General features: G+C 26.9%; 2 protein-coding genes and 1 long non-coding RNA gene across 3 annotated transcripts; all 3 read right to left on the reverse strand.

Annotated features, from left to right (window-relative positions):
- Positions 1–288: 288 nt before the first annotated feature.
- LOC137805922 (uncharacterized) lies at positions 289–1,241 on the reverse strand. The gene is made up of 2 exons (XR_011080279.1): positions 1,144–1,241; positions 289–649 (listed from the first exon to the last, which is right to left on the reverse strand). It is a non-coding gene; the product is annotated as an uncharacterized lncRNA (long non-coding RNA).
- A 3,701-nt stretch (positions 1,242–4,942) lies between these two features.
- On the reverse strand, positions 4,943–6,665 carry LOC137807616 (uncharacterized). Its single transcript, XM_068608338.1, has one exon. The coding sequence runs from the start codon at positions 6,395–6,397 to the stop codon at positions 5,807–5,809; it is 591 nt and encodes a 196-aa protein (XP_068464439.1). The 5' UTR covers positions 6,398–6,665; the 3' UTR covers positions 4,943–5,806.
- Positions 6,666–17,365: 10,700 nt separating this feature from the next.
- LOC137807612 (uncharacterized) lies at positions 17,366–20,648 on the reverse strand. The gene is made up of 9 exons (XM_068608332.1): positions 20,457–20,648; positions 20,176–20,381; positions 19,453–19,640; positions 19,000–19,287; positions 18,857–18,915; positions 18,731–18,767; positions 18,555–18,626; positions 18,112–18,421; positions 17,366–18,018 (listed from the first exon to the last, which is right to left on the reverse strand). Exons 1-9 carry the CDS (start codon positions 20,632–20,634, stop codon positions 17,677–17,679), a joined length of 1,680 nt encoding a protein of 559 aa, XP_068464433.1. The 5' UTR covers positions 20,635–20,648; the 3' UTR covers positions 17,366–17,676.
- Positions 20,649–26,263: the final 5,615 nt, after the last annotated feature.

The raw sequence follows: 26,263 nt of genomic DNA on the forward strand, positions 1-26,263 counted from the left end.
GATGTACGTACATCTAGAAACACAATTCCAATATATTTTTACAAATGATCACATGTAAAAAAAAAGGAAGGAAAGAGCAAAAAAGTATCCAAACAAACCAGATATGTAATAAAAAAGGAAGGAAAGAGCAAAGTATCCAAACAAACCAGAGAAATGTTAAAAAAGTATACCCTTAATCTTATATAATTTTTAGTAGAGTTGACATGTGAACCCTCTTTTACGTTTATATATTATATATATTTACGTTTATATATTATATATATTTATGAATGGTTTGATAGGGGTAAATTGTCAAGTTCAACAAATTCTTGTTAAATAGATTATAAATGATGTAAGACTATATATTTACGAGTAGTTTGATAGCGAGTGACATAATAAACCTAACAAACTTTTTTTTTTACCATGTTGTACCTGTATGGACAATAAGAAGCCCCGACACTACCTTTAACTTGTCGTAGGATTGTTGGCGATGCTCGAACGTCCACAAGTCTCCTTCTCCCAACATTGGTAATCGATTGGTTGGAGTACATGCAATTATACTCCAACCAGAGATATATTGTGGTGGGATCTGAAAACGTACATTTTCCCTTTTTTGAACCCCCTTTGTATGAGTTTGTTTCCTGTCTTCGTCCGTTACCTTTTGGAGATACTGCATTTCAGCTTATTTAATGTTAATGATCACTATTTATGATATTCGTTATTCATTTAACGCTCATGATGGCTATCAATGATGCTCATTAGTTATTCAATGCTAACGGTAACTGTCACTAACTTCCGTTACTTATGATGCTCTTTACGTTGTTACTTGTTTCGGACTGTCGGTGCCAGGCTCGTCGTCCGATACCGACCAATACATATATTAAGAAGTGGACTTTAACTAAATCTTATAAAACCGACTCATAAGACGAAATTTGCATCTATTTATTTATTATTAAATGTTGTTAAGTAAACATGAGATCTTTGTAAACAAAATTATGAAAATGAGAAAAATAATTAGCTTGAAAAAATATTATTACAAGTGACATGAAATTATGCAAAATATCATTGAGAGAAAAGAATATATTATTGAAAAAATTGAAGAAAAAAGTCATGACAAGGAATGCATTTGTAATTGAAAGAGAGATTGGAGCAATGACCACTGACTTTATTTAGTTTCATGAATCAATGGCTTCAATTTGCCGTTGCTGACTCCTGCACCAAATCTGCGTCACTATTATATCCTTTTTCTACCATTTTGCAACTCCCACTTACTTATTTCAAACCTACATATATATATATATATATATATATATATATATATATATATATAATTTTAAAACTTAAAGACAATATTTCTCTTCCAATTAATGGCCCCTTCAGTATCTCAAGGGCTTATTTCCCCTCACCCTTTCAAACTTCCAATTCTAGTGATTCTTCTTCAATCTTCTCAACTTAAACCAACACTCACCATTTTTATTTCATTTCAGTATATTAATCACTCTGACTTCATCTTTTTTTTTTATGATCAATTTCATATTTATTTATGTTTAGAGAAACTTTCAGTAAGCAATTCTATAAAAAAAACACAAGAAAAATAAAATAACATTATGTATAAGTGAATTAGTAGAAATTCTCTCACATGGTATCTACATTCTTAATTTTAATTTATATATAAATAAGTTTCATTTTTTCTCTTCAATAAGTATTGATTGAAAATTTCGTAATATTTTTTATTTTGAAAGGATTCGTATTTTTTTTAGAATAAAAAATGTTATCATTACATGAATATGATGGTATTTTTTTATTAGCAATTTAAGTGGTATTTCAACTATGCACTAAATTCAACTCTATGTCTTTATATTATATACACAGTTGTATAGAAGCTTATAGCTACTATTAAATTGCAAATTTTGAGACATTAATAATTTCAACCCTTCTTCTGTTCATGATAATATATAATGTTTTAAAATATATTCATAATCTAGGTTTGTTGATGACTAATATCCAACTATTTCATTTTCTTTAGTTTATACTTCTTCTCACTTGTCTCTATTTTTGTTTATAGAGAAACAAATATGTAATGCATTTTTTCTTAAAAGGATTCTGGAAAACACTTATTATGTTACCTCCTATTTGTAATATTCATAATTTAACTGTTTCTTAAACTTTGTATAAAAAAAATACTTTTTTTTGTGTGAAATTTGTGATATATTATTAGTTATTTTAGTCTCGTAGATATAATAATGATATAAATATGTATATATATAATAATAATAATAAACTAAAAAATATTGGAGATTAATATAGGGATAAAACAATATAAATATTTTCTATAGTTTTTGTATAATAAGTATGATTTCAAATATTTCGTTTAATTGTTTGTAATAAATGCATAAAAAAAGTAAAATGAGCTGAATATTTGCTTATTAGATTGTTGACATACAAAAATTATACAATTTAAAAATTATACTAATATGCATTTAGATTTTGTTATTTTAATTTTTTTTATAAATTATTTTTCAATAACCTTGTAATAATAATAATAATACTTTTTTACTTTAAAATCTCAATATAAATAATTTGTTAATATATTTCTTGTTCCAAACTCTCCATCCTAAACAAAAACATCATAAGTTATATAAAAATGAAATTAGATATCAACAAATAAGTTACTGGAAATGTATTTAATTTAAACAATACTGAAGAATAATAAAGTTTTTAGTATACAGTTTAGAATATATTTCTATGTATTTGTAATGAACTTTTTTTAATTATTGATGGTCCTAATATATTTTTATTAATATGAAAGCCAGCACGTAATAGATAAATTATGATCAATAATTTAACATTTAATATTATCATTTCTATCAATCACACATTATAATTAATACAAATGAAATTTATTATTGGTGGTAGTAAATTTTACTATTGTTCTAAAGCATGGGATTTCACACTACAGATATGATCTGAGTTATTATTTTTCCACTGTTTCTTTTCTCATTTTCCTTAATTTTTTTTAAAACTAGTGGAGTATATATTTTTAAAAAAATTAAGAATTATGTGAACATGAAGTGAGAGTATATATGTTACTTACTATTTCTTGTGATGTATCTATTTTGGAGTGTTAATATTTTCTTATAGGTGTATTTATATATATGTAAAAAAAATAAAAATTGGAGAGACCAAAGGTCTTGAGCAGCCTCACACCACTAAACTTCGGTATTGACTCATAATCAGTGAACCATGTTATCCTTTAAAAACTAAATAAATGTGAACCATTTAAGAGGTGATTCAATCCTTATAAAAAATATTCAAACCCTAAACTATTTCTTGTTATGTATCTATTTTGGAGATTACAACATTATTTTTACAAAAATAAATTAAAAAACTCAATTGATTGGACCTATAGGACCTAGAGGATTGGAGAGTTTCCTTCAACTATTCATGTATGTAACAAAAAAATTCATTTTTAGTTAAGTTGAAAAGAAATATCTAAATACATTTCCACCTACAAGAACAAATATGTGGAAGAAACATCAATAAACCATTCTCATACAGACCAGAGAGTCAATACACTAGTCGAAAAAGGAGAAAAACACATAATGAGACTTGACTCTCTCTTATTTGTTAAGTGATTCTTTACTCCTCATTTCACAAACAAAATTTTATATAAAAATTTTATTTTAAGTACAACTTCATATTTTATATTTTTAATTTAATTTTGTAAAAATAATGTTGTAATTATTTTTAAGTTTTGAATTATAACAGTTTTTTAAAAATAAATTATTATATATTAAAACATAAACTTTTGTTTTGAACAAATACACTATAGTCATTTGAAATAAATTAATTTCCAAATACCAAACAAGTGATTTTTGAAAGATAATAATGATATAATTAAAATTTCATACATCATATATAACAACTCATAAATATTATTATATACCTTTCATAACTCATGATTTAGCAACACATATTCCCCAATAAATAGTCTCAATTAAAACTTTGTCACTAAGTTACTAAAATCCTTAGTCATATTAATATTTTGTCTCACTAGTTAGAGACTGACACTTGTTGTAGGTTTTTATACATTTACTTATATTTAAATCTGAATTGAATTGAATAGTTTCTCTATTTAACAAGTTAACATCACAGTAATCACTTATTACATAAGTCACACCACTCCAACAACATAAAGATACAATCTCACATATATATTTCATCTCATAATAAGATTCATTAAAAGAGTAAACTAATACTTTCCTTTTTCCTTATTCCAAAGCTGAATCTATCACTTGAACAACTATTAGATGACATAGACGTATTGAATATCTATCGACAAGCTTCATAACTTTAAATCATTTCAAAATAGCTTTAAATTATCTCTTTCATTAAAGTTTCTTAATAAAAAAATAATTATTTCAACCTTTTAAACTCAATATATCCTGAGTTTTTCTCAAAAGTTCTAGATATTAAATCAAATCTAGATAAGTTGGTAAAAATCAAATCATTGTACCAAGACCCATTCTAAATAAATCACTCAAAATAAAATAAAAATTAAAACCTTGGTAAAAGAATATAATTACTCAAATAAATAATTAGGAAAGTCTTATATTGTCTTAGAAAAAAGTCTAAATAGATTTTTTAAAAGACATAATTTTTAAATAAATATTTAGTTTCTATTTATAAACTTTTAATTTTTATATATTTAAAATTTATCTTAAAAAAAAATCAAATAGTATTCCACTTCAAAACATTAAATTTTAAAGTTGTATAGCCTTAAACACTTTAAAATCACATACTTTTTCTTCTTCTTTTTTATTTAAAGAATTATATTTTTCCTTTAGCATGAGAAATAATGATCCCATGATGTTTTTCTTCTTTTGAGGGTCAAGTCATTTTCTACTCCAATTCTTGTGCCGGATTTCACACTGGCATTCATGGTTTCATCCAGGCACCGGCATGAAATGATATACAGTGCGTCAATCATTCTATTCAGGATAAAGATTATGTGTTTTACAATCACATCACACTCTCAACATAACTTTATCATCTTCTTGGACCCAACCCAATCCCGTTATGTGTTATCTTGTTCCATGTTGCCTCCCCCACTCGCCACCCAAAAAATATTCCCTGCAAAACAAACAATTAATTAATATCAAACCACCAAGCATAGAAACAACATAAATATAAATAAATCAATTCATAACACAACAATTAATATAAATAAATTCATAACAGAAAAATAATTAATATAAATAAATTCATAACAGAAAATAATTAATACGTGCAAGAAGAATACGTATTCACATCCAGCAAAGCAAGCGAATACATAATATAACAAAAAAGAGAGAGAAAACAAACAGTTTCAAAAACACATAAAGTTAAGACGAAGAAGTGAGAAATGAAAATACCACGGTTTATGACAAAAACTTAACAAAAAGAAAAAAAATAAAAAAATAGAGAAGCTATACTGAACAGAGAAAAAAATTCAAAGACAAAGAGGGTTTGTTATGAACAAAAATTTAAACTGGATCTAGTATTGAATTTTAATTTAGGATTGCTTGTTTGTTTTAAATTTTGAATCAAAATCGATTTTCATAAAATTAGGTCCAGAAGCTCCATGAATGGCCATCAATGGCTGCAACTGATTCATATAAGTTCTGTATTATATACACGCAGATACCCACGCACACAGACAAATCACATAATCAATTTTCGTTAGATTCTGAAATACGTCAGATCCCAAGCCAGAACGGCAGGATCCGCCGGTCGCTGCCGACTGCTGTGGCCGGGAACAAGGAAGGTAACCAAAGCGTGGTTGAATTCAAAGGTCCTCTGCTTTAGTCATAACGGAGAGCCGGCTGGGCCTCGGGTGAAAGTCTCCGCGCCGTTTCTGCTGGTGCGAGGAAGGTCGAATCAACGCTGCTAGAGCACGCTTGACGAGATCTCCCTCGACGCCGCGAATTCTCACGAGCGAGTTCGTCATCGCGGATCTGCGCGCGTTGAGTCGGTTTGGCGAGTACGGCGCCGGCGCGTGGCTCTTCTTGTGGAGGCTGCAGCGGAAGGAGCCAGGGTGCGTCGTAGGAGAGCACATGCATGTACGCTTCGGCTGGTGCGGCTTAATACTTCCCTGCCTGGACGCGGCGGCGATAGAGCGGTTCGGGGAGACGGAGCGATCAAGGGAGAAGCGCACAGAGGGAGCGGCGGAGGAACCGCAGAGGTTGACACGTGTGGGAGAGGAAGAGCGGTGGAAAAAGGTGGTTGAACTTGAGAAGCTAGAAGTGGAAGAGGCAAAAGCTGAGGATGAAGAAGAGGAAGATGAAGTGTGAGAGCGAAAGTGAGAGTTGTAGAATCTAGGGGTAGAGGAGAGGGATCCAATTACTGCACTTCTTGGTTTTCTAGAAGCTGCCGCCATTTTTTTTTTCTCTGTTGGAGAGAATTCGCAAGAGAGGGAAAAAATAAAGTGAAGAAGGAAGGAGCAGGATTTTTTTTCTCCCTAAGGCCGTGTTCGGCTCTTCGGTTTGGCAAACCTAGCTTTACTCGAGGGATGTATATATAGAATTTTCAAGAAGAGCAATGGGTATGCATGAATGTGTTTGGAGTAGCCAAATATTCGCTATATTTTCTGTTTGGGGCATTTACTTTGCGGAATTGTATTGGTGCCCCTGGTTGCGTGTCTCTTGCCATTGAAGTGAATATTTCTTTCTAGACACTTATTAATTGAGATTAATGCTGAAAAAGACGAGGTTAATTTAAAAAGGTAAAATTTGCTTTAAATTTATTAAAATAATGGAATGGTTATAATTAGAAAAATAAGAAATAGTAGTTTAAAATTTGAATGAAAAAGGAAAAGAAAAGAAAAGTGGTTTGTGGGGACATATTGAAATGAATATAAAGTAGGAGGATGGAACAGCAAAAGTGAAGAAGAGTGTAGGAGAGCGGTTAACCAAAAGTGGTGATGGGGTTGGGTTAGTTAACCAAAAGTGTTGAGGAGCCCTCGGAATTGAGATTTTGAGTTTCACAAAGCTATGGGCAGCACTGCCTATAATAATAAAAGACGACAAAAAAATATTGAACAGTTTTAATTCCACTGACACCTCTTCTACGTTTCCCCTCCTAATTCCCTATCCTTCTTCCACGTACTACTCTAACTTATTCCACTCTCTCACTTCTACTAAATCACCAAATTACCCTTTTCATTTTTTTTTTCTTTCAAGTGTAAAAAATAACTCAAACTATTTAATTAACTGTCCACCTTTTTTTTTACCATGATAATTTCATAAATAATAAATTTGGAGGGTCTGACTTCGAAACAGATTTTTGTTTAAATCTAAAAAATGGTTTAATATTTTTAGACTCTTGAGAATGATTAATTTATTCAAAAAATTTACGTATAGATAGTTTGAACTTATTTTTTTTACATACTCTCTGAGTCACTTAATTCTAACTTTTTTTTAAACATAACTATTATTTTCTCGTTTTCTCTTTCTATTATATTAGAACTTGTACTTATTTTAAATTTGGAAGTGTTTTTGAATCAATTTAAAAGTATACAAGTTAAAACTATTATTTAAAACATCTTAATTATACAAGTTATACACATCTTAATTAAAACCTGAATTCTATAATATATTCTCATTGAAATATGTTAACATAAAAAAACTAAGAATTTTGATAAAAATAAAAAATCATCACTTTATCTTTAAAATATATTTATAAGAATAATTAAATAAAATATAAATTTTATTAAAAAATACTAAAGTGAAAAGCTACAAAATATTTTAAAAAAAGTTCAACAAATAAAACAAAAAAGTTAAAGTAAATATGAAAAGAATCATAACATGAAAATCTAGAAAATGTTGAACAAAATAAAACATTTAGTATTTTCCCAATATCCTAAAATATTTACCAAAATAGCATTGTGTCAAATAATTACCTGACTTTGTTCATTGGAACATTTCTCATTATAAACTTGACTTTTTTTGTTTTTTTTATTTAAAAATAAAGAAAGGGAAGTATTAATTATTTTTGAATAAAATTATAAAAAAAGATACATGTTTAGAAAGATAATTATACTGAAGAATAATATTTTGGAAACAAAATATTTAAAAATAATAATTTAGAAAATTAATTATATTAATAAATAATTATTTAAAAAAAAATTCTTTAGAAAATTAATTATTTTAAGAAAACTTGAAGATGTGCAAATTTAATTTTTTAGAAAATTTAATATTTAAATAAATTATTATTTACTTTTGTATTGATATAAAAAATATATTATTAAAATAGTTATTTATTTATAAATAAAATACGAATTAAGTAGATGTAAATGTAAAAAATGCGAAAAAAAAATTCTAAATAAATTTTCAATTTTTATCTATAAATTTATAAAATTTGTTTTTAATAATATACATAATTAATATTTTTGTATTTTCTTTCTTTTTTATTTTTTAATAATATTTTTTCATGGAATGACATATATGATTGTTGTTACTTGAAGTGTCAGCCCTATTTGATTTGATATATCAAGTTGCATAATAATGATTAACTTGAAAATATTTTTATAAAAAAAAATATACACTACAAGAAAATCATGAAATAGAAACAAATTTTTAGAGACCAAAATAATTAGTTGCAATAGTAACTAAATTAGAAACCATTTTAGAAACTAAAAAAAATGGTTTCTAAATTAGTTTTTATTATTATTAAATAGTTTCTAAATTTGTATATAATTAGCAACCAAGGTTTTTTATACCAAATTTAGAAACTAAATAATTGGTAGTTAAAACCTTGGTTGCTAATTAGATACCAATTCAGAAACTATTTAACAATAATAGAAATTAATTTAGAAATCATTATTTTTAATTTCTAAAATGTTGTCTAATTTAATTACTATTACAACTAATTATTTTGATATCTAAAAATTAATTTTTATTTCATAATTTTTTTTAGTGATAATTATGATACGATACAAATTAAGAAATAATGTTCTTTATAGAAAATATTCATATATAAATTGTTACTTTTCTTTGAATAATTATTTTATAAAAATAATATTATATTTATTATTCACAAATCAATAATTTAAAATATATAAAACAGTTTCCAGTATTTCTAAATTTGTCTTTCTTTTCTTTCTATAATTTTTGCAAAGCAAAATTTAAAAAATAAACTATTTCACAATTATAAATGTTAATTTTGTTAACAAATTTTCTTATTTACATGTTTTTTAAATAATGATTGCTTAAAATATATGTTTTTTAAATAATGATTGCTTAAAATATGTGTTTTTTAAATAAATTATTTTTCTAACTTTTTATATTATATATAATTATTATTTTTAAATAATTTTTCAGAATTTATTTTCTAAACCAATTTTTTTAAGTAAAAAGTAAATCTAAGTTCGAAATGGAACCAGATTTTAAGTAAATCATATTATTTAAATAATTATTTGGTATAATATATTATTTAGATAAATATATATAATATATTACTGGAGGAAGTAAATGATAAAAAAAAGTGTTAATTTAATAAAAAATTGGAAAATCTACTATTACATCCTTTTAAAAAAAAGTTCATTTTGAGCATAATATGTCCAATCACAAACAAATGTCAAAATAAAATACCAATTTTGTTGTTCCAAATCTAATGTTTACAAATTAACTGGCTTTGACTTTTTATATATTTAAATAGTTTGTTTTAGATAATGAGATAAATCACTTATATTGTATATATGTGATTATTTTATGAACAAGTCATTCTTTTCACAAATGACTGTACTAGTATTACTTCTTATATATGTAAAGTTTTAAGATGGTGTAAAATTGAACCATAGACAATCAACACAAAAATATCATAATGATAATATATTATTAAAAATATTTTATTTTAATTATTTTTTCTGTAAATATTTTGTAAGACTTTATAAAATTTATAGAAAATTGATTTAATAAGTTTTTTTAAAAAAAAAAATAATTGTATATTTAAATTAATATTAATGTATGTCCATATATGATAATATTATTAGTTGATTGAAATTTTATTTAACTATAAGTTGTCCCAAAATTTGAATGTAACCTTTATGAAAATAACTATTATTGAAATTCCGTGTTGATAAAAATGAATATCCTTTTTATACCATCTTTATCTAAGACATTGAATTAAAATATAGTCAAGAAGGGTCTTTAAAATTTAATTATTTTGCAATTGTTATTTCGGGATAATAATTTCTTCCACAAATAAAGTTATTATTACCCTTCATTTAGGTTTTTATTTTATATTTATATACTTTACTTATATTATATGAAAAATACCATATATGTAATCATATTGATATGATGCTTTTTAAATTGTAAGAATTATAGGATTTGTTTAGGGTATTTTTAAATATAAATTACCATAGGTTAAACACAATTTTGATCACACGTAATTTTGTTTGTAGTTGTATTTTATTTTAATAAAATTGTGGAAAATTGACATAACTTTAACGTATGATGATATAAGCTAAAATTATGTTAAGCGTAATAATTTAAAATATACTGAAATTGTGTGAACCATCTCTTAATTTAAAATAATAATAAAAAATTATGAATTAATCAAAGTTATGTCTACTTTACCATTTTCACAATAAAAACATGTTTACATGAGTAAACTTTTAAAAACTTACCTATTTCGATAATTTATCTTCAAAATTACACTCACAAGAAAACTTGATTTATAAGTGTTTTTAGTAAGCATGATTATTTAAGAGAGTTTATGATTGATTCATGGTATATTTTTTTGGGTCTTAAACATTTGTTTTCTTGCATTTTTACGCAATGAATTAATCTAGAACATTAGGCGTAAGTAGGGAAAGCTTTTTGTTAGCAGAGTAAAACCTGCGCAAGGTGAAGAAAGCTCCCTAATTAAGGATGTTACGTATCTAGATATCCCTATTCGTGTAAGTCTACACCACTATCTTGATGTATTTTTAGTGAAAAATTGTGGATTTTGAAAAATTGTGGATTTTTTGAGTTCTCAAATTTGGATTGAGTTAAAGTTCCAAGAATTAATTGGACCAATGGAAATAGGCGTTTGTGTTGAAGAATTGTGAGCACATAAACCAAAGTAGGACCCTCTAAAGGCAAAGGCAAACGTCCTCCACTAAAATAGGGTTTTGATATTGTGGACACATGGGTCATGGCTACTCTTATTTATGAAATTTGAAATTTGTTGATCGTTATGCAAATTGCTGAAAGGCATGTTGGAGTTGGTTAAAGAGGGAGAAATTATTCATATCCACACTAGCCAGCTGCATGACACTGAAACTTATATCTTGTGCCCTATTTTTCATTTCGGAAGATTCTCAAACAAAAAATACTATAACACACAAATATCCACAACTACTCAATGGGAACACTGAATTTTCCTATTCATGTGGATGCCTTTCAGCACCAAAATTGCTCGATTTTTAGTTTTGAGTAGAAAAAATGTCGTGAAGCAAAAACCTTTTAAAATTGTGGTCTCCAATCCAAAGATAAAACGTGTTACGTGGACGATTTCTGAGTTTCATCATTAATTTAAAAACCAGCTATTATACATTATCTTTTTATTATAAATAAATACGGAGTATTCAAAGATGTTTAATTAATAATACATTTAAGCACTTCTTATCCATAAAATTAAATTAATTTTTAATTGTTAATAATATGATGATGATAAATAGTATGCTTTATAATCTTCCGTATTCGAATTGGCAAATAGGTTAGCTAGGTAGTGTTGTAGTTTGAGATAGACATTAATAGTGGATTATGAAGGATGAGAAAGAAAACACAAATGGTTATCTTAAACAATACGACTTGTAACTGTGGCAGAGGGTCAACGCTTATCTGAAACACACACACTGTTATTGATCTACGCCATCTCTGCAAATCTTCTTCATTTCTGTTGTTCTAATATTTTATCAGAACACAGTTCACACGGCTGGAATCCACTTCACATTCACCCCACCATGGTTTCGCAAATCACTGTTACTGTTCAACAGAACCTTACATTTTTAATAATTTTATTAAATATTAATTCTCAGAATTTAATCAAACTGGAAAATTACTTCTTTATTTTTGCTTTATGTTGAAGAATGACGATAGAAAAATAAATCATGGGTAAAATGACAGGGACATGAATATTAAAGAGACATTCTATTCTATCATGTCTTTTCTTTTCACTCCCGAAATATAGTACGGAGAAGACAAAGTGGCAAAACCCATCTTCTTTGTCTGAAGGAAGCATGAAATGAAAGAATGGTATGTCACACTATTTCTCCTAAGAATTCTTCAATAAAACATTGACTAACGCGTAGAAATGTCCACAGCAACTACCAACGAGCAAGTATTCAACAAATCTGAAGGTAAAGATCTTAGTGTTGTGTAAGAAGATTCGCAGCATTAGTCATTAGCATGAACCATCACTACTTATTCATACTCAGGCTTAAGCAAAATGCACCATCGTTATTTCCGACATAATTTCACTTTAATTATTTTTTTTACTGTCTTTTTTTTTTTCTGTAAATCATATAATTGGGCAACAAGAATCTGTGGTAGCTAATTGATAGCAATAATATTGGTAATAGTATAGAATCGTGTGGTGTTGTTTTCAACAATGGTGGCGTGGCGTGACAGATGCAAGAAATTTGGAACTTTTTGGTTCCAATTATTGGCGTAGAGAGTTATGTTGCGGCTAGCAGTCATCTTTTCCCAGCTCAAGGTCAACCTACTCGTGTTCAAACTTCATCCATGAGAAAGAAAAATTCAACTCAAATACTTTTCAATTTTATTAATACTTAATATTTATTAAAGTATCTCATTGCTCATTTTTAACACTATTTTTTTAATAAGTTAAGGGGAGTATTTGTGCTTGTACAACTTTTTTTTTAGTTTTAGAAATCTCCTTTTTTTTATTTGACCTGTTTTTTTTTTTCATTTTCCCCACTTTTTTGTACTTTTTCGTAATATAAAATTTAATTCTACCTGTTTTTCATAAAAAAAACAAATAATTAGTTCATTAATAAACTTAATTAATAATAATAAATTTAGAAGTATCCGTAATATGCATTGCTATCAATTTTTTGTTTATCAATTTACATGCTGATATGCTCAAGTGTGTGAAATAGTGATGCTTTTTAATTTAAATAACTATTCTAGTTTAAGAATATTTTAATACCTTAATTCACCAATTTCTTATACTCTTGTACCTACTCTTCATTCATCTATGTGAACTTATTTCTCAACCACCAGTTTAATCAATTTTACTATTTTCACTGGCTAATTGTGAAACTTCTTGAAACATATGAAATGAAAGTCTCTCATTTCAGTGGACACCAATGAATAAAAACTTCACAAAAGTGAGTGCAAATTGACATATATAATAGTTATATATATATATATATATTAATGTCCTTGGTCTTATCTAATCTTTGTAAATAACATTGGCCTGCATTTGCTTGTGTTTGATTTTGATTTTGATGTGAAGATATTTGGATTTAACAGGGCTAAGTCACCGTCCCAAGAAGTGATATTTATTGTGTGTTGAAGAAAGTGAATTAGGTTTCAAGTTTCACCAATAATGTTAGCTCATCAGTCCAATTTAATACTAATCATGATCTTATCCACCACGATATTACCTATTTAAACCGATTTTAATAAATATAGATATCCCTGCCAACTGTGGTCACTGTTCTGTTTTTTTCTGCTCTTCTTTTGTTTCTGTTTCCTTAACTACGGTTTTTCGTTCATTGAAAAACCAGGGTTTCATTGCATTGTTAAATTTCCAATCTCGGTAGCAATAATTAAACAGATTGGACAATCGTATTGGAAAGATTTTTGTGGAAAAGACAAAATGGAAAACCGTTGGGCTTAATCTCAACCTACGTATTTTGATTGGATACGGTATAGTTCTGGTATTAGGTACAAAATTACAACTATAGCCATGTTAATACGAAAGTAATTATTGATAGAAAAGTAATAAGATAATAAGATTCATGATGATTAGATATCATTCAATCAACATATTTTCTTTTATATACCACTAAACTTTCTAATTTCATCATGAATTCAAACATAATATCATTTTTATTTTTATTTTGCATAATTTACATGCATAAATAAAAAACACAGACTTCATGAACTTGTACATTGAAGAGTTCATTATGTCAAATACGCATTAATAACAACATTAACATTCTACATTTCTTAGACATAATGCGTATTTTTTATTCAAATACTTTGGATTGTAACAATTTTGTTAAAGGGTCAACAATCATAAAATCAATGTTAATATGTTCTATTGATACTCTATATTTTTGAACTTCTTCTTTAACGAATTTAATATGCTTAACATATTTAAAATACTCATCCTTCTTAGAAAAAAAGACAAGTATAAAATTATTATAATAAATCTTTAACAATTTGACAATACTATCAACTATTTTTGGATGCATATCAATTAAACTTTTATGAATTTAAATTTAAAATCAATTCATAAGACTGTCACGTAATAATCAATCCATAAAATTTCAAAGTAATTTAATTGCCAAAATTCTACCATTCACATATACATAATTTTAAATTCAAACAACATGTCTCTTGATCAATATTTTCAAATGTAAGTTATAGTTTTTATACATTTTTAGTTAAATAAAATTGCCCCACATCATAATATCTTAGAATTTATGATTCTAATCTAAATTATAATAGTGAAAACCATTAAACATCCCATCAAATTGGTTACCTGATGTCAGTACACTTTTTGTTGCCATTGAACAATGTTGTGAATGGTTTTAAGGGCAAAGGAAGGGTTGCTTAATAGAGTGGGTGGTGTTATTTTAATAGGTAAACTCTTTTATGGCCTTCTATTTGGATGGAGACTCTTATTTCCTTCACCCATTCTTAATTCAGTAGCTTCTCATCAAAATCGACAGTTTTTACAAACAAGGAGATTTCTTCTATTTCTTTAAAACCTCAAAAGAATAAATACTATAGTATTACCTTTTAATAAACTTATTTTCTTTAATTTGCAACAATCGGAGTCACAATCTTATATTAGAAAATGATTTGGTGAGGTGTGAAAAGAAGTTTACAAGAGAAAGATAATTTTGGAAGGAAAAATGAGTGTTTGAAGTGAAGTGTGTTATCTTTTGTTTAGTTGAACAAGTCATTCGTTGAACGTAGACTTAGGAAGCAATGGTGGATGGTCCAATCATTAAGTATCCAATGTAGAGGACTTTTTGGTCAAATTCAGTTGACTAACCTTTCTTGCAGTAGAAGATGAAGAACAGGTCCAAATAACTTCCACAACTTTTTACTGTTTCTACCTATTTTTCTAACTGGACAAAACTAATTTTTGTAAGTGTTTTTTCAATTTAATCTATTTGAATAATTTTAGTTTTATCTTTTAACAAATGTGTTAATGTATTTTTTGTGTTAAATGTATGACGACGATGTTATTAGATTGACATTCACACTATACTATGTATTATATAACGTGGTTTCATTAATTTGATGAAAGAAACTGTATTTAAAAAAACAAGAGCACGAAACTAAATTGAAAAAAGAATATTTAATCATAGTATTACAGGATAATATTGTTGTAAGTAAAGGAGAGACAATATAGATATCCACGCAAACAAGCCATTGGTCGTATTAAGGGTATGCATCAAGTCACGTACAGAAGGCGGCTAGCTCACACATTTAAGGCAAAAAAAACATTTTCTTAAAAGAAAATACATTTAAAACTTAAAAAATATTTTTGAATTTTATAATTTAAAATATATTTTTGGATTCAGAAATATCTTCTTAATTTTGTAATTTCAAAAATCTTTTTTTCTTAAAAAATACATTCTGAAAATGAAAAAAAAATCAATAGAATAAAAAATATTTTTAATATTTTAAGAAGTATGGGATGCCAGTGGAAGTTATGTGGTGCGCACAGAAGGCCCGCGGTATTTCTTTTAGGCATTCTGCACCGTAGCACTGTACCCAATTACAAGGGGAAAAGACAAAAATACCATTAAAAAATGGGTACAAATAAAATTACATTCCAAACTTTTTTTTTTCGGAATACAATAATCTATTTGGATAAATTTTTCTAGAATGTATTATTTTCAGGACATTTTTATCCAGAATGGAATTTAAATTTTTTGTTTTCGAATTTTTATATTCGGAACACAATAATCTTTTCTGTATCTACTTTTTCAGAATGTATATTTTTAATTCTGGATTTTTATTTCCGATATAAAAGGTATTTTCAAAAATTTTGAAATTGTGTTGGAATGCAGTTTCAAAAGTGTTGTGTTGGGTGCAGGAAGCAATTGCCTTTCTTTTACCTTTTCTAAAATCATGGTTGGACCAAACCCATACATCACCAAAAAAAGAGGTGATGCTATAAAACAAAAAGGCTCCGTGACCCAAGAAATCATGCACAGATAATAAATAAATAGTAGACGAAATTATTATTTTTACCTTTTTTGAAAATATATGACACTTCGCATTAGTTATCGAAACTAAAAAAAATCATAGAAAATTTCTTGAAATTTCATCTAAATAGTGAAGTATTGCCTGCACTTTTGAATGACTGAACTTGTGTGCTTAGAGTTTCAAATTTAGTAAATAAAAAAAAATCTAAAATCTATTTTACCATCAACAATTGGAATAAAGGAAAAGGAAAAAAACTATTGTTTTATATTTTTTTCTAAAAAAAAAATTTTTTTAGATCCTTACAGTGTTACTTCCCTTCTATGTACGAAAACAAACTTATAGCGTATATAAATATTTAAGAATCAAAAGATTTGAAATCATGTTATAACAATGAACTTGTCATGATAGTAAGAGGTATTTTTTAGAGGTTAAGAGTGGTCCATTCCTCAATGACACACAAGTAGTACGAAGATAAAAAAAAACAGCAGTTAATTGTAAATAAAAAAACAAGAGAATGTATAAAATATTCATCACTAGTTATCCATCCATCCTACCTAAATATAAATTAATCTTGTTATAGAAAAAATATTCATCACTTTTGATTTTTTACTTAATAATGAAATATAAAATATACTATTACAAAGTGAACTTTAAGCCTAACTCAACCCCATAAAACCAGCTCAATGGAATGAGGTTTGCACCCACTTATATACTATGAAAAGCTCTCATCTTTATTCGATGTGGGATCTCCAACACATAATTTTACAAGTATCAGGTTTCAATAGATGCAAATGTTTTGTCTTGTCAAATAAATGCCAATGTTTTTGTTATAATTTTGTGTAAAGATAGGTAAATTTTTTGTTTATATATTTGATATGATAAGTTTTTATTTGGATAAATGATGTAAATACAAAGCCTGAAACATTCATAGTATATATTGAATAGTTTGTGATTGTAGAGAATGTTAGTCTCTTTGTAAGTTATTACAGTAACATCTCAATAAAGCATTTTTATCAAATATTTCTTGAAAAACATGCTCAAATGCTCCATGAAAATAACTTTCTAATTCTACAAAGACAATTAGTTGCATTTTGTCCTATACTTTACTCAAATTTGGAAATAAGGTATTTGCGTAAAGGAAATATACACATTTAATACTACATGAACATCATTTAATGCATTTACGAGCTTGAACATGACAAACAGAAGTTCAAGAAGATGAATGATTCAAGACCTCACAACAATTCTAAGACCTCACACCATGGCTGTGAAGAAACATCCACTGCTCTCTGACAAAGACGACGGAAGATATCAAAGAGATCATAACTGCTGCAGAAACCACAACTGATCCCAAATAAACTTGTTCACTATATCTTCGCAGAGGTGGACAATAAGTGCTGCTAATGTCATTGAACGTTTTCCGAACAAAAGCGCAATCAACTAACTCAGTAAAAAATGGTCCATACTCATATAAACCATGCGTCACATTTACTGCATCTCCCAGTTTCGTGTAAATGATCGGTGTCAAACGACCTGCACTCGTACATTGTTCAGCCAACGAAACCTTGCACTTATAATTTCTCCAAACCTGAAAATTCCAAATGTTAACTAGTTGCATACATATGCCTTCAATTCAACATGGTGTAAATATATGAATGGATGAATGTTTTGTGGTTCATACCTGGGTGGCGTTTTGGAATGTGACTTCCCCTGAGGCGCAGTTGCGAGGTGTTAGGTCTGAATTAAATGGATTGCAGAGAAGAGGGACGAGGGGACCTGATTGATTGTAGTTTGCTGGGGTATTTGCGTTTGTGAAGTTGGAGATGACTTGGTCAAATGCTTTAATGATGTTATATGTGAGGACCTTGCTTTGTAAATATGTTTCCAGAACAGCTGCTTTCTCCACGCATGGAAGAATGTCATCCAATGCAGTGTGGGCAGTGGGGTTCACAACCCACTCATCCATCGCAACACATGTATCTCCAGTCACACTGTTACAAAAGAACATACATGCATGAGAAATGTTAAAGGAGTACAATTTTTAACTCACTCTTTTTTAATACATGCTTTTTCGTTGGTTGAAATATATTAACAATCATAACAAGTTCATGAGGATAAACTTACTTATGAACAAAAAGAAATGCAGCACAGAGTAACAAGGTACAAGTGACAAGAATCCATCCAGTAACTACCAAGCTGCAGCCACAAGAAAACACTGTTTACTGAACAGAAACTTTAACCAGAGACAAATCCACCAGTGATTTAAACATCCTGAAGAAAAATAAATGGATTAAACTTACGAGTACACGGGACACCGCCACCCAAGGAAAGAAAAGACTGCATACACACGAAACCAAAATGAGATCATATAATCTGATAAACACTTAGCATAGAGTCCAGATCGAATAAGACAAACTCAAACATACAGAGTCGGAGAAATGCAACAAAGAACAAAACAACAGCAACAATAATAAGCGCCAGTCTTCTGCAGATTAACACAGCAAATATTGATGGTTAGCAAAAGAAATATTTCAAAATAAACAAATGAAATCTTAGTTTATGTACTCACACTCCATCTATGACTTTGTGTATGGTCTTCGAGTTTGTTTTAACCTTGTCGGAGAGAGAATCAGCAGCACGAACGATTTTGAACTTGATGTCATCAAGCTCCGAGCCGAGATCTATGTGTAGTGGCAGAGCATTCCCACTCACAATCTGCTTAGCCGAATCAAAATAAGTTGACATGGTGTTGAGGTTTTCAGATACGAATTGAGCCTGATTCAAAACGTAATCAAGTGTGTTGGAAGTACTTCCACCGATCTTCCCCTGGGCAGAGTACAACTGAGCGCATCCACCTCTAATCGTAAAAAAATAAATGTTCTTGGTTATGACACATCAAGACGTCTATATTTGTTCTAAGAGAGATTATAACAACAATTTTCAGTGTTAATTGAAATCGATTGAAAACTACAAAATTAGAAAAACAAAAAAGAGTGGTTGAATGAAAAGGGAGAGAGGATACACTGTGAGAACGGTGCTGAGGATAAGCAAGAACAATGACAAATAATGGACTAATTTAGAATAGTCGCTTGGTTCTCCTCCGTTACAACAACAGCAGTAACACCCACAGCTGATAAGTAAAAGGACTCCAAAAATCACGAACCAGGCTAAAGCCGCAGCGAAAAAAGGAATCGCAGTACACATAACTGACTGCACCGTCGCAAGAACAATTCCACGTAAGCAAATTAAATTATGCATCAATATTTCTCTCAGCTAAGAAAACGAGAGAAACAACAATAAAAAAATATGTAATTAATTTTACTAAAATTATATAACACAGTGAAATAAAGGTCAACATTAAAATCAAGTTCTCAATTTGAAATTGGAATTTGAATAAAAAAAATGCAGAAAAAAATGGTTACATTTAATGTTATATATAATATTCCAAGAAAAAATCCTTAATCAGTGATTCAGAAGTTTCACACCTTAACTAAGTGGAAATTATCACAAGGTAATTCAAGTTATCTCAAAATAGCACTAATTAGTGATGTACACTCTTTCTCTAAATTGAAAAACTTGAAATAACCAATAGGAGCTCGAACGCGTCATTGAGTTGAGAAGCATGGAGAACACATGGCAAAAGCGCGTGACGCAAATACCAGAGAAGATGAAACTAATTGGAGAGCCTAATTAGAGTAATCAATGGAGGAATGTTGTAATTGCATTGCAAGAAGAAGAGACTAACCGTTATATAATAGACGTTGCTGATATTCCAACCACCGGTGTAACGGTTAAAACCGTTAAACCAATCTTTCCGGCGAGTTCTCTCCTTAGCAAGCACCAGAGTCCCATTCCTTGGACTTGCACCTTCCGCCGTTGATCTCCTCGCCGTCCATGGCGGCAACAGCACCACCTCCTCGTAAAGCTCCTGGGCAACAACTTCAATGCCATCTGAAAAGAATAAGAATCTTGAATTGACATAATGAAAATAATAGCAATGAGAATTAAAGAAAGAAGAAAAATAACCTGAAGGTGTTGCTGCAGAAGCGGAAAAGAGAAAGAGAACGAGAAAGAGGCAGAAGAAGAGAAGGAAGAAAGAGTGATTGGAGTTTGATGTGAAGCGGAGCATGATTGTAACGAGATTAAGGTTATGGTTATGGCTATGGCGTGCATGCGTGTGGCTTCTGCTACTGACAATCAACATGCTTGCAAAACCAAAATACCACTACATCTTTCTCTTTTATTCATCCAATCTATTCATTATTATTTTTTCACTATTGTTTTATTCTCAAAAATAGGAAAAGTAAAATTCTTTCTTCAACCAATTAAAAAAAATGTAAAATAATAAGAATATAAATGAATAAAAAGTAATTAATATTATCTTTAAATGAAAAAAAAACGTTTTTTTTTAAATATGACATTTTATTAAAAGGAAATATTATAGTCTTAATTTGCTCTCACAAAAATCACCTTAATAATTAATGAGTGAGTGAAATAAATGTAATATATTTATTAAGAGAATGAGAGGTTATTTTATTAAAATTATATATAAAAAAAACATATTTATAATAATTTCAATTTATACATTAACCGGAAATTTTTAATCTTTTTTTTTGTTAATAGTTTTAAAATTAATAGTTTTTTTCATTTTTTTATTAAATTTTAAGGTGGTTTTCCAATAATTAAGATAATAACTTTCTTAGTTTAGTAAAATATTTTTTAATTTTATTAAGCAAGTAATTAAAACATCTGTGAATATCAATCAATACTAAATTTACAACAAGATGAGTTTATATTTTCAATTTGTTTTTCACCATCCCATCTAGCAAGTCAACTCATCCTATTAGAGGTGTGGTAAATTAATCCATTCACCCATTTTTTAATTAAAATTAAAATATTTAAAAAATAAATAAATTTTTATTATATTATTTGAAATATATAAACATGCAGTAGTATTATTATAACTTAAAGCATCAAAAACTAAAAATTAAGTTATAATTATTAATTATAATAGAATAATTTAACATATAAAAATAATTCTCACAATTTATATAATTAGATATATTGACTAATCCATTCTAAACTTAAAATCTTAAAAAATATTAATATAATTAAATGTACATATTTTAAAAGTTAAAAATATAAATTAAAATATATAAAAAAAAGACCAAATTCGCCCTCTATAAGTATGAGTTAAGGTTCTTAGTCTATTCTAACTATAATAAATCAATCTGATTTGATGTATCTTTTACGAATCAATAAAGAGATAGATCAAAACAAGTTGGACTCATGATTTTGTTATTCTTTAATTTTTTTATTTAATGTATATAATGTATAAAATATTTGAAATTTAAAATATACTCATAAGAATATAATTAATAAATATAATTTGAACTTTACAAATAAAAATAAAAAATCTTTTAAAAATTAGTTGGCAATTATGATGTTCATTTGATTTATGGTATATAATTAATGGTTGGAAAAATAAATAACTGTACACCTAATACATTTATAATACCCATTCAATAAAGATATATATGAGATGTTGTGGAAGTGTTTGATAAAATGAATGCTACATTTATCACCATTAATAATTGTTACTTAACAATATTTTAGGAATACAATTGTTATATTTTGGTTGGTAATCTTTATAACTTAAGATATAACTATTGTAAAACCTCACCATTGAAATATATTGATATATTGTAAAGTTTAACATCTTAGGTGCTAAACAGGGTCTTAACTCATTAAAATAAAATAAAAATTCTATCTTAGAAACATATATTTGTGTCAACACTCAAACGAAATATTAGAGTATAATTCTTATAAGATTTTTTTTTATGTTAGAATAAAACATATAAAATAAAAATAAAAATGATGTGATAAAGTGGAGCATACAATAAATAAATTAAAATTTAAAAATGAAAATCGTAAATAAAATGGTCTAATATTTTAATTTTTGTTGGATGGGTTTGGTTCAATCCTCAAAGTGACCCCTCCCCCGTAAAGTGGGTTGGGTGAAGGTCAAAGTAAGACTTCATTTAATCGTTGAATATTTTATATGATTACACGAGTTCTTAAAATATTATAAATGATAAATTGACTCCTAAATACTTTATATTAATTATAAATTGGTTTTCAATTAATATTTACTATTTTCAACTTAATTAGAAGGTTATAGTTCAATTCAACTTGTCCAACTAGATCGAACTAATCCAATTTGAGTTCAAACTAACACGATATTGTGTGACATGGGTCTAACTTGTGTGACATGGATCTAACTTGGTTGATCCTATCTCAACTTGAATTAACATTATGTGATTTTGAAATTGGTCCAACATGGGTTAGATTTGTCTTGGTCTGACTCGACTTATCCATAAATAAAACCAATTTTACTCAAATTGATGTGAAATTGACACGACTCAAATATAACTCGATTCAACGTGACACGAATCTGATGTGAACTTGACCCGTATTAACCAACTTGAGATGATGTCAATCTAGTTTAACTTGACATAAGTTTTACGTGTTTGATATTAAGTTTGATAATTTATTGGATAAATATTTTTTATTTGTATATAATTTTTTTTATTTTTATTTTTTCATTTTTAAATAAGTTTTAAAATTTAAAAAATGATTCATGGGTGGGTTGATCCTTACCCATAGGACTTTTGTTAGCATTTTAGCTTTACGAACTTCTTATTTGAGTTTTTTTGGTCAAGTAAACATTATTTTTTCGCGACCCATATGAGTTGAGACAAATTGATAGATATAACTTCAATATACATGTTATTAATTTAAAGTTATTGTCACAAGTTTTCTCAAAAAAATGTGTCTTACATTCTGAAATTTTAAGTATTTGAAGTTATCTACTTCAAAAAATTTAATTCCTTCAGTAATAATTATATGTGTGAAGGTAATTGACTCAATAGTATCGTAGTTACTTATAAAATAGTTAAATCGTGTATACTTCCCCATACCCGTGGTAAAGTAATTAATGAGAGTGGGTTTCAAAACCATAACTATTTGTTTCTGAAAATAGGAGAATGGGCATGAAAAAATGCAACTTACGGAAAAAAGAGTGAGAAAGACGTTACATATTTCTCTTAAAAAAATAGAAGGAAAACAAAAAATATTAATTATATTTTAAGTAATAGATTATATTATTAATAATTTATTGCTCTTAGTACTTTTTTTAGTATCACATTTTTAAATATTATTTAATTTTTATTTAACTATTATTTCTAAACCTGAAAATAACATTTGTTACTCTCTGTTATCTAACTGTTATCAGTAATCTTACATTTGACTTAATCTTAATTACTTACATATATACTTATTTTTTTTATGTAAATGATTTTTTTAAAAATGTTTTATTAAAATTAAGAAATTTATTATAGTTTTAAATTTTTCAAATAAAAAATAAATTAAATAATCGATTGTATTTATTAATATTTATAATTTTATTATAATATAAATAATTTATATAGAAATAAAATAAAATAATTAATTTATCTCACTTCTCACTCTCTCTTTTTTTTTTACTTTTTCTTTCTTTATTGACTCTTTCATTTTCGTCACTCAAGAACAAAAGCCAAGTGGAAGGCAAAGATTGCATTTGATTTTATAGTACCGAAAGTTTAGTATTAATTAAAAAGGGGTTTTGAAGAAGGTTTTGGACCCAATAATTAATACGATTTCAAAATCGAGGTAAAGCATGGGTTATGAGGTTAATAAATATTAATTAAGTTGAATATTTTTTCATTACTTACAAATAAACAATGTAAAAAAAATGAAGTTTTTAATAATCAATATAAAACGTTTTTACCTTTCACGTTGTTTGAATTGATAATGCCCTGGTTTTATAACGGATCTAAAAAGAATAAGTATAATTTGTCGTATTAAATCATTATTAATTTTTAAGTTCTCAAATAGGTTTCATCCTTTTAAAAAACCATAACAAGTCTTTATATTAAATTGATGAAAATACTAGTGTAGCAAAGGATGATATTCAATTTGTTTTTTCAAAACTCGTCATCAAATTGAAAATTCTCATCTACAAAGACATGTATTAAAATAAAATTATTTTAAAATTGATTATATAAATAAAAATCAATATAATATTGAGTTTTCAATCATTTAATTATTATTATTCAACATAAATAATAATTTCCGATGATATAAAATTATTGTTTTTCAATCAATTTTATTTAAATTATTAATGATATTATATTTAACTAGCAAAAAGTTGTCACATGTATTTACCTTTTTATTAGATTTAAAAAATTGTATAACTAATTCATATATATAGTTTTTTTTAAAATAAATTAAAAAATTATATAGCCGTTACTTTTAAAATTAAAATCAAGTATTCATTTATTTATTTTATTAAATAAATTATTATTTTTATTAAAAAATAAAATTATTCTATTAAAAATGACACTAGAAAAATGACCATAGTATTAAATTAAAAAATTATTTCAATAAAATTATATATAACCGTTATTTTTAAAAGAGAAGTTATTTATTTATTTTGAAATAAAAAATTATTCAATTATTTATTTGAAGAAATTATTTTTATTATTAAAGGAAATAATCAAAATATTATCCACTTTTTTATTTTGACAAAAAAATTATTATAATAATTATTGAAACAAAAAAAAATATTATTAAACTATAGAATATTTTATTAAAATTAATTAAAATAAATAATTTTATTCAATTTTAGTGTAGGTATTTTTTTATTGTGTAGGTAATTTTTTATTGTAGTTAGTTATTTGAATTTTGAAAATTAATTATTTAAAAAGTAAAATTGTAAGAAATTGTATATACAAAATAGATGTATCTTTTGTAGGAGTAGTTAATTAAAATAAAAAATAGTACAAATTCTCACACATATACATATAATTTTATAATAATATTACTACAAAAAATTTCGTAGCTGTTATTTTTAAAAAGTAAAATTTATTTAATTATTTTGAAATAAAAAAGAGTTATACAATTATTTATTTTATTAAATAAATAATTTTTAATTTATTAAAAGATAAAATTATCCAAATAAAAAATGACAGCCAAAAAATTACCAAATAATATATCATCTTTATATAATAGTATAAATAGAAAATATATTGATAATATTTTCTGAATCTCTCTATATATAAGTTAATTTCATCTCACTTTTCAATTATATGGATGACTTTTGTTTTTTCTTATATGGAAATAATATTGAGGGTTTTGGCTTAAATTAAATTAATATACTTGTGTTCAATTCTTTAGTTATAATAAATTTAACTAAAACTCCAATTTTACTACCTTTTTATCTATACTTTTCCTTCTTAATTCTGTCTCTTTCATTTTACCTTTCTTTATCTTTATTATTAAAATTCCTATCTTTCTAAAATTGTTTACCTTGTGTCAAAATCCAAATTATTCTGTGCAAATCTAAAACATCATTTATATATTATAAACTTTTTAATCTAAAATTTAATCGTAATGCAAGTGGATGAAAATAAAATACATTGAAATTTAAAATTACGCTGAAGATGAGGAACCACAATTATTTGATGTTTTAACTGTAGAATGACCGTTGGTTTAGATATGGACATAGAATGTAGCACATCCTAGTGAATCAATGAACAGCTTCACAATTTTGTTCCTTTTCTAGATTCATTTTGTCTAGTCAAAAGCACGATTCTTGACTATGATTTAACCACAATTATTATGATCATAATAATATCTTTTATCAATGTACAGACATAACTTGGAATTGGGAACCACGTGATGCCATTAAGACAAAACCCCCGACCAAGTGATTAATTAAACAAAATCTTCAA

This window comes from Phaseolus vulgaris, chromosome 3, assembly GCF_000499845.2.
Source record: "Phaseolus vulgaris cultivar G19833 chromosome 3, P. vulgaris v2.0, whole genome shotgun sequence".
In the NCBI taxonomy this organism is placed as follows: Eukaryota; Viridiplantae; Streptophyta; class Magnoliopsida; order Fabales; family Fabaceae; genus Phaseolus; species Phaseolus vulgaris.